The sequence below is a fragment of the Teleopsis dalmanni genome, chromosome 2 (genome assembly GCF_002237135.1).
Source record: "Teleopsis dalmanni isolate 2A chromosome 2, ASM223713v2, whole genome shotgun sequence".
NCBI lineage: Eukaryota > Metazoa > Arthropoda > Insecta > Diptera > Diopsidae > Teleopsis > Teleopsis dalmanni.
In genome coordinates this window covers 125315257-125326271 of record NC_051847.1, presented here as the reverse complement: position 1 = coordinate 125326271, position 11015 = coordinate 125315257, and the positions used below count along the sequence as shown (strand labels likewise).

Here is an 11015-nt window from a genome sequence, read left to right as displayed (position 1 = left end):
TTAAGATGAGCAGAATAAGTTATGGCCGGAATATGACAGGATTCAAACAATGTGAGTTTTCATTATAGGTTGCTTAGAAAGTTATACATCATTGTTTGCACGATGTTTGTGTATGCATGGATAAAGTTGACAGAAATGTACACATGTACGGAAGGAATGTGAAATTTTGTGTATTAAACCACAGTGTTTTGTTTTTTATATCCACTTTTTTTTCACTTTCGGCCAAATCCTGCCACTTTCTTAAGAAACTTACATATGCACACTGCTGGAGTTAAAGTAAAAGATATAATGTTATAAAAGTATAAAATCTTAAGAGATTTTATGCAATACCTTGGCTTATAGCTTATAATGAATGGCATATCATAATATTTAAACAGGATATACACGTGTGAAACACAAACCTGACAAAAGGATTTTGCTTCATACTCGTATACGTAATTTAATATTTATTTAATTTAATATGCTAATTGGATGTAATCATTGTACGAACTATAATATAACAAGTGTACAAGGACTCCTGTGCGTCTTTGTATTTCGTTTATAAACATACAAGTAGTGCAAGAAAAATATAAAATAAATTAATATAAAATTCGTAGCATGTAGCAAAAAATCTTATTAAATTTTATGTACGAGTATTTAAGCCATAAGTGTATGTAATATTTTGTTGTTGGCGATTTTATACATCTGGAGGCGCAAACAAATCAAACAAACTATAGCACACAGTAGATGTACTTGAAAATATGTGCACGGGTACCTTTATGAACATATTTGCAACAAATAAATAAATTACGTAGAAAGTATGATAAGTAAGAAAAATTTAAACATTATTAAGAAAAAGTAAATAGAATTTATTGATTATAACAAAATTATTTTACATATAGGGAATGAAATAATGACAATGTTACTAAAAGTTACTAAAAGATAATATAAGTAAAGTGAATAATAATGTGTTTACACTTAACAATTAGCGGTTCTCAATTAGCTAAAATTATAATCAAAACAAAATAAAAAAATAAAAATAATGGCAAATTCTACAAATAAATTCATTTACATTTAAGAATTTGAATTACCAAAACTTAAATAAATAATATGAAATTAATTGCAAATTAATTGAAATCTTTTTTCAATTCGCTTTGACATCCTCGCCACATATTTTTCCGTATTAAAGTCAGTTACTAGATAATTATGCTGTTTAAATTTATTTAAAATCAAATATGAAGAAGAAACTATTTCAAATGCAAAGCACAGTCACATATTTAAATTGAATCTTGACAAATTTAAAGAGCAAAATAGGTTTTAAAAACTTCAACCAAGACCATACCTATCTTGTGTTATTAAAACTAGAAGTTCAATTAATTTATTAATATTTTTTTATCAACAAATTTATTTCACTTATAAGCTATTAACCATTATAGTTGTTGATAATTGTTAAATCTTTTGTAGAGGTATTGTAGATAGAGAGTGAGAGAGAGAGAGAGAGAGAGTGAGAGCGAGAGCGAGAGAGAGAGATAGAGATAGAGAGAGAGAGAGAGAGAGATTAAGGAGATAGGAGATAGAGATTAAAAGAGATAGAAGATTAGAGATTAGAGATTAGAGATTAGAGAGAGAAGAGAGAAGCAGAGAGAAGAGGGAGAGAGAGAGAGAGAGAGAGAGAGAGAGAGAGAGAGAGAGAGAGAGAGAGAAAGATAGAAATGTTTTTTGGAAAACTGTGTTAACTCTGTTAACTCAATAATAAATTTTAGTAATAAATTAAAATTAACAAAATAGAATTTAAAGATAACTGGAGGTAAAACTTTCAAAACAACTTGCACAGCACATTATCGAGTGCTGTTCAATAGAAGATAGTTTTTGTTTTTGGAATGCACTTTCCTCCTTTGAATGCAAGTTGAAGAAAATTGTGAAAGAATTTTTGAAAGACTTGCATTTAGCTTTGAAGTACACTTCAACTCAAGAGCTGCACGCATTATGAACACTTTGGCATCCTTTTTACTTTATGGTTTGTATCACACCTGCTTCTTTTGTTTGTCAATTGTATTATATGGTATGTATCCTTCCTCTCCATTTTGCTTAAAAAACATCAACGAAAGGTTGGAAAAATTTCATATATTTATTTTGTATTTGACTTTCGGTTTATTCAGCTTAAAAATTTGGTGTTTGCATGACAGATCACAAGGCTGTAAATTAATGAAGTACATATGTAAAAGTTAAAAAGTGCTTGATGTGTGCTTAAAAAACAAAAAGTTTCACAAAAAAGACTTGCAGTCAAGACCTCATTAAGATATTATTCTTCTTCTAAAAATAAATCGTATTCGTTTGTAAATCGTTTCAATATGCGACATATAATTCCTATATGGCACTTTTTCCAAAATCTAATCATAAAAATTTGTTTTTAAATAATGTAAAAAACTAAAAAGATACGAATATTAATCATTTTATATACGAATTGCTGTACTGTTTGTTTGCGTATGTACGCGTATAAGAAGAAATCGGAATTTTTTAAGAACAGGTATTTGGTGAGAGGCCATCTAGTGTCATTTACAACTGTCGTAAAATTGAACTTAATATAATATCGAAATTTAATATGATGTATGTTCGTGCTATAGAAAAATTAGCATCATACAACTCTCATTGAGTTTTGTTTGGCGCATTTGTAAAACTTTATCGAAAAGTTTAAAATGATAAAACAAATTTTAGTCATAATTGTATACCCCATGGCAGAGCTCGTGAGTAATATCTGCGAAGTAAAGGTCATTAAAAAATAAGTTTCTAGTAACATGGTGGTTAATCGAAATCAGCCATTAACCGCAGATTATATCGATTAATTTTTTTTTTTAAATAACATATCAAATGTCAACTAGTCCCGTCTCCATCAGTGACGGGATACTTTTATCTTAAAAATTAAATTTGTGATTGATGATATGCTGGTTGTGTGTCTATATAACAGAAAGCAGAGTCGAGTAAAAATTAAAATTATTTTAGTTTTTAAGCTTAGTTTTTTAACTTTAAAATTGATTCAAATTTTTAAAACTATAAATTTAATATATTGTACTAAAACGAGATCAAAAATAAAAAATTATGTTCAATGAATTTTAAATTGCTCACAGCACTGGAATGCATACATAATGTGTATTGCAGAATTGTGGATCAATTTTGATTTTATAAAAGTTATAATGTGAATTTATTTTCAACTTGAACATGAATTTTTTTACGTGTCAAAGTAATGTAAAATGTACATTACTACGAGTACACCATATAAATCATATGTACTCATGTATACATTGATATCGATACCCTACACTACTTTACAGAAATAAATGTACACTATTTGAATTGAAGCTATTTGTTACTGAATAACTACCATATTTATAAATTATATATAGAAGGGTGGATTGTGCGAGAGCATACTGGCAGGTCTCAATTATAAATTTTAATTGTCATTTTAATTTTAAAGATTCAAGTTAGATCGCATTGATGGACTTAACTAGCTTTTATACTTGGTGTAATAAAATGTTTACAATGTTAGGTGTAATTATATTAAATAATAGTTTAACTTCAAGATGTGTATAACAACATGGCCTATTTTCAATAAAACTTGCCGTAAAGTTATCTAAAAAAATTAATTTGTTAATCAATGTGCATTAATTGTTTCTAGTTTCAGGTTCTTAATTAAAAACTTAAATAAAATATCTATAGCACGTGTATATGATGTTATGATTAACACATGATGCAATATTAACCCTGTACATTCCAAAAGCATTCAGTTTAAAGACCAACAACTAAGCCTATAAATTGATATCTCTATAAATAAAGTATCTTTATCGTCTTCAATTTGTTCTTTTAGACAACCAAAGAACTGCTAGGTTAACTAAACTAGCTTGGAATTTAGAAAGTAAGAAACTACAACTGAGTTATCAAATTTATTATTTTCAGGCAGCTAGTTTAATCAAATATAAACAATAAGTAACTATTATATAGTAACAATAAGTACTATTATATTTTAATGTGGTAAGACTCCAGAGTTACTATAGCCCTATATACAGCTTTGAATGTATTATTAAATAAATTACGTATTTTATGATAAGCTTGGTATATTTGGATGTTGATGCAGAGATTTGATTTGGTGAAGTTTAGTAAGATTTGGTTTTTAAACCGAACCATAGTTTCCATCGCGATCTATGGTATGGCTGATGATACTCTAGATCTTTTCGATTTTCAATTTTACCGGTACCTGCAATATAATCTTTCCAAATGGTTTTAATTTTCGGTATAATTACTTAAATTTTGAAGACCCCCTATGTTTCCATCCAAAAATCCCAGCAAAGATTTAAAAAAAAATCGAAGAAAAATGTGTAAGCTGATCACAGTCTAGAAGATTTACGTATGCTTGGTAGATCATATCCAACCAATTTTAGTTTTAGTTTGCCATTGAAACTGTGGTATGATGATCCTAAAGTGGCCATTTAGTGTAGAGTTTCACCTAAAATTTAATTATAATTTGAATTATATTCTTAATGACTTTTCTACAAAGGTGTAATGAGTGACCTATGAGTCATGGCGTCTGATGCGATTTCCTACTTAAATATAATCTTACTTATTTAATAATTTAGTGCATATTGAAGGATTACAAAGTAATGACTTCGGACTAATAAAATATAAGCACGAGATACGTGTTACACGTGTTTTTAGTTTCAATATAAGTAAAGCTTTTCTTAAAATGAATGGAAATGTTGAATATTCAACACTTAGTTAACTATTTATTTTTTTTATCCATTGTAATATTCCAATATTCATATTATAATGAAAATCAACTCATTTTTGTTATTACAAATATGTAGTCTGAACAAAGTTCTGATTTTAAATATACAGCTATTTTTTTATTTCCACCTTGTTTAGAAAACTAGTGTTTAGTTCAAATATATATATTATACCGTGAAGATAAAGAGAGTAATATAATAAGACTGGTTCTAATAAGGACATTAATATAAATGTCAGTAGCAGAATTATAATTTGGGAAGCGACGAAAAAAGTTGCGTTAGTCTATGTTGAAATGAAATAGAAGATATGGAAATACGGAAACAGAAGAGATCACGAAAAATATAAAGTAAAAATGTTTTAATTGAGTTTAAACACATTGATTTTTGATCTTATGTTACTGTCTATGATTTAGACACTGTCCATTGAAAAAGCTAATAAAAAGAATATTTTTTTTAATATTGTGAATAATATATATAAGGATATTTATACATTAATCAAACAATCTGTTAATGTATTAATATTAATTAATTTTTAAAATTATTATAATGTGAAGAAGCCTTTATTTTATGTGCTGCAGTGTGTATATACATACAATTCCGTATATTGTTGCCATTACTACACATTTCGGATAAGCGCATATCTGTCTGCCTGACGTGTTGGATGGGGTCAAATTTTATGTGTAACGTACAAAAACGTTACATTAAATTTGTCAACATTATTCGTACAACGTTCGAATTAAAATGCTAAAAAAAAATATGTTAAAAAATGGGGAAATATTACAATAAAATTTTATATTTAACACATTCACTCAAACACCAGAGTCAACACAAAAACTTGTTGCTGTTTTAGTTAAATGCATTTTTATTGTAGAAAATTGTATGAATTGCAACTGCAGTTGCATTTAGAAAAGCGTAGCACATCGTGCTCGAATAGTGATTGTGTATGGAGCTTACAAATTGCTGGCATAAGTGCATGTCAAACTGAATGACAGTTGAAGTGACAGTTTTACAAATTATTTGTCATTTATACTTATTACTTTTAAATGAAATAATATTTGAATTTATAGAATTTACTGTTGCATATTCTGAAAATGAAATATTTTTGATGTTTTTGCCAATTGCACTGTGGCTTGTGTGATTCGGATAAATTTTCAATTGGTTATTATGTGTGAATTTAATGCTTCAACTGCATGACAGCTTTTCGTATGCCTACATGCATGCATACGTCATGCTTGCATGTGGTATTGCGGCTTTACTGGATGTGATAAATAAATCCAACTGTCCGGTTACCTCAGTGTGCAGCCCATGTAACATATCTTGTCATAGATAATCTGTTAGGAGCATACATTTGCAGCACAATGTGACTTCAACACAGTATATATTGGCTTCAAGACCTAACATACATGCAATAAAAAATATTAATAAATAAATAAAAAATTTCTGAAACATATGTTTGTATCCTGTTATTGAAAAGGATATGTTTGTTGGTTTCATTAGATGAATTTTAATCAACTATGATATTTGCGCCTGAATGCAATTTTATTTTACCACTGAAGCATAAAAACTGTCTCCGAGGTATTGTAGATGTGATGACTTGTTGCTTTTTGTTTCAATTATTATTATTTTATTGGGAATTATTTATTCAAATTCTCATGCAAATGGGTTGTCGAATACTCAAGTGTATACGTATTTAGGGTGAAAGTTTGAGTGTGATATCCAAAGTGTGAATTATTTATAATATGAGTAATAATCAAGAATTCATTTAGAAGATAAATTTATGAAAGCAACATATATATGAAGGTTTAGTATCTAAATTGTTTATGGTCTGGGTTAAATCAAAACATAGAAAGTTCCAGTAGGAAATGATATTAAATTTGATATTTAATAAGAAATAAGTAAGAATAGCAATAAAATAAGTATAGTTCTATGTTTAGACATACCTTAATTTCGCAAAGATCTTAATTTCATTTTAAGAGTTTTAATTAAGTTTAATTAAGTTGTTTTTTCCAAACAAAATTCAGTTTTAATTTAAATATTGTACATTAAAAAAGGTGGATTTATGATGAAAGTAAATTATATTTAAAAAACTTCGAAAGGTAACTCATATAAAGTAAATAAAATACGGAATGATAGGATTAAAACCTTTAAATTTTCAGTTTAAATTAAATATATCAAGTGATACGTTTAAGATTTTTAAATTTAGTTAAATATGCTTAACCGTAACATAATATTTAACAGTGACCGTTAACCGTTTTAACTTGTTTTTAAATAAATTTTTTAATTGTTTTTATTGAAATTAATGAAATTAATGTTCTTTTTTTTAATTAATGTTCTTGTTTTTAATAATTAATGTTCTTTTTTAAAAAATACGATCTAGTTACCTCCCTCATAATTTTTTGTAATTTAAATGCAAATAAATTTTTTTAAGAAATTTCAAAATTATTTGAAGCAAATTTAGATTTATTTTCGTTTACATAATTTTCAAAATGGAAAGCAAAACTGAATTGGTAAACAAAATAAAAAGGGCACACAACAAAGGCAGATATGCTAAAATGATGCAGTACGTTAGAAAAATGTGTACCGTTTATTCAGGACTAGATGATGTTAGCCTTAAAATATTTAAAAATACTTGCAGAGATGGTTTGATTAAACATAGATTGTCTCAACGATTAACTGTGAGAAAAAGGAATGTTATAACTGATTCTAAGCAGATGGCACCAATACAGGATGTAATTTATGAAGAAGTGAAAAAATTCACTGAAGAAATAATACACTTAATAGACGAGTATTTGATGCCGAACCCAGTAAATAACCAATACAAAATGGAGTTGTTTATACTAAAAGCTGAGTCCATCTATTATCTGGCTGAACTCGAAGCTGATAATCAATGCAAATCAAGCGCACAACAATGCGTTAAGTTCTATCACAATGCTGCTGTAGAGTTGGTTAAATCCCTACCCCAAAACCATAGATGCCATAAGATGATAAATGACCAGTTCCTGTTGTTTCAAGCCAAGACACAAAAAATTCCAATTCAATCCTGCAACTATGCTAAGCGGTTTTTTACACGATTACAGGAACGCATTTCACAATATGAACGCTTTTCTTAGATATTAGTGTTCCTTACAATATCTTTTTGGACACGACGGAAGTGCTGTTAAGTTGGCTAGGATTTTATGCTCACAACAATATTTGTGTGTATTATCTCTAATTATGAGCCTTTTGTTGGAACTAAAAAACAGATTTTGGAAAGAAATTAATAAGTATATACAAATTTACAATGTCTTATTCAAATTATAATATATAAGAAATAAATTGCATTATTGGACCACTCATCCACTATTCGTTCTTTTATTTAAATAACTAATAGTTATAATATTAATTATTACAATTAAATATTTATATCTAATTATTTCTATCTCAAATTCAAGAAATTTTTGTTACACAAAAACATATAAATTTAAATTTATTTTAATGTTTATTTATAAAATTGCAGAAAATGGGTTGAACAGAACGTTATATTAACTTAAAGGTTTCAATATCAAAATGATATATATGTTATAATTCTATAAAAATTTTGAAGAAAACATTTATTTATTTATTTTTTCAAAAACAGTCCTTTAAAATATTGATAAAGTAAAATGACTTAATATAATATTTTATCCTGTGTTTTAATTTATTTAAAACTTTTTTAAAAAATTGCATCATATACCCAAGTATGATTAAAAAAGGAGATTATCATTCTTATCTCTACGTATGTATAATGCTTAAAGCACGTTTCACTAATAGCTGGCTACTATAGCAGATAGAAATGTCAAGTATGTAGTCTTCATAAAGATATTAAGTTACATTAAGAAAAAATGGTTAAAATTGCACATAATTGTGTAAAAGTGTTATGTTTGTGCGAAAGCACAAATACCTCTCAATATGAATAAATCTGAAACTATAGACCATTATAAAAAATGCTGTGCTGATGCACAAAAGAAATTACATTTGCTCCAAAATTAAAGAACTCTTCTGGCGACTGCAGTTTCCCGACTAATATTTAAATTGAACGAAATCAGTGCTACTTGAAGACAAAAGTCCACTCCTCTAGTAATATTATTGAAAACAATTATGCAATAAATATAAATATTTTAAAATTACCTAATAGTATACCCACATATTTAATGCAAAATATGTCAAAAGAGCTGAATATCTGTTGCAGTTTCATAAATGCAGCCAATTATTTATAAAATAATAGGAAAAAAATAAAATTTAATCCGTTAATTGCACTCTAGAAGTCACTAGACAACCTAATGGTTTCGGTGACCGTGATGATCGATGGTTGTTCTTTGTTGATGTGTTTAGATCACGGTATCAAGGTATTGCAAATGACAACCGTATTACAAACGAAAAAGCTTTGGAACTCCTATTCTCTAATAGCCACAGGTAACCAAGTATTTCGTTAGGTGAGAGACAACTTTCCACACTTCATATTGATTGAACAATAAATTCTTAACATGGGTAATATATTAGGCATCGGGTTATTGTAAACTATATCAGTGTTGATTGGATAACAAAGCCCTTCTTTTTGAATGGATGAAGAATCTAAATTATTAAAAAATCCATAATTCACACTAAAGGCTATATCAAAAATTTGAAATAAATTTTAAAAATATTATAGTTTTATTAAATATTTTTTTATTGATTAAATTTAATGATATATATTTATATATTAAAAATATAATCAGTGATACTATATATCAATCACTGAAGCACTAGGATAAGTAATGTAGAGTAGAGTATTAGAAAAAGTAAAATTTACTGCTATTGCAGAAGCTACGAAGTCACTGTGTTGCCAACTGGTGCAATACTTATATCTAATCGGTTGCTTTCTACAGAAACTATAGCGGTTTATAGAGATTGTAGTTGGTGAAATATAGGCTATTAACACTTGAAAATATGGTACAAGAATATTGTGGAATAATATTAAAATAACCGTAATATTAAGGTTAACTTCCTTGATTGATTTGATTCTGAAATCCTGCAATACATCATAATATAGTTCGTTTTGCTTAAAAAAAATTTAAGTGGATTTTTAAGGATATCTTATCCTCATAATAGCATTTCTTTGTAATTATTAACAAGATTCAAGCATATAAGAGATCATAAAGTAACAGCAGCTTATGGGAGCATTCGTGAGGAGCATTCAATTAGCTAAGAAAGTAACTGGAAAATAGTTATAGGTGGGAAGTTAGATATATTAGAATCAGCTGTATAATTGATAAATATAGGTATCTCGCCAATATCAATGTTGAAGTGAATTAAAGAATGGGGCACCCAAAAATTTATGTGTGTTACTAGATAATAGATGCATTCATATACAGTGATATTGTATATATATATAAACATACTAATTACAAGAATTTTTAAAAATGTTTTAGTAATGGAACTTTCACTGAAAAGTAAAGTATATTTTGTTATTTTATCTTCGTTTACAATGTAGAAAAACTGGCGCATCTTAGCCTTCACATAAACAAATAATTCATTATGCTTTTTAGTTAAAAAATTTTAAATAGTTAAGTATTTTTGTTTGGTTACAAGAGAAAAAAATTAAATTCCTTGGAGCAATTTTACGCAACTGCCTGAAAAATGTGCTGATTGCTCTTGTTGGCGCATGTAACATAGCATAAAACTTACTTTCTTTCTTCATAACGCTTGACTTGGCCCTGTTATTTTGCTTCACTGCCTTTCTGTATTTTTAGTTTGCACTGCAAGTATTTTCAAAAGGTTAATTTTGTAGTTATTTAATAACAAAATATACTCGTATGTGTAAGTGTGGGTGAGAACGTTTCTTATATATGCAAAACGTATGTATATATTCAGGAATTGGTTCCTGATGTAACTCGACTTCTGCATACATCTATTTATTTGTTTTTTAACTTATGTGCAAAAAATCCTTTAGGAATTTTTGACATGTTTAAATATAAAATATGAAATATGCTACCGAAAAATGTTGCCAAAAGGACAATAACACACATACATGCTTATGCATTGAGGATGCACATATGCATGCATATATACTTGAATTGGTATACGAATGTAACTGCATCCTTGCATTTCTATGTAGAAATAAAAGAGATACAAAAATTTAGCAAGGTCCACCATGAAAAAGTTTTAGTAGCACAACATTTTTCCATGAAACTTAAACATGTTAGTTGTCTTATAAAATTCAAAATATTTTTTTATATGCACTACTTAGGCATTTTCGTATTGTAA

General features: G+C 27.7%; 1 protein-coding gene across 1 annotated transcript; it reads left to right on the top strand.

The window, feature by feature from the left end:
• Window positions 1–7327: 7327 nt before the first annotated feature.
• Window positions 7328–7864, top strand: LOC119675650. The gene has a single exon (XM_038086856.1). It carries the CDS (start codon window positions 7328–7330, stop codon window positions 7862–7864), a length of 537 nt encoding a protein of 178 aa, XP_037942784.1.
• Window positions 7865–11015: the final 3151 nt, after the last annotated feature.

What these genes read in the sequence shown, in the direction of transcription:
- LOC119675650 (XM_038086856.1), top strand. Translation starts at nt 7,328, where the DNA reads ATGTGTACCGTTTATTCAGGACTAGATGATGTTAGCCTTAAAATATTT.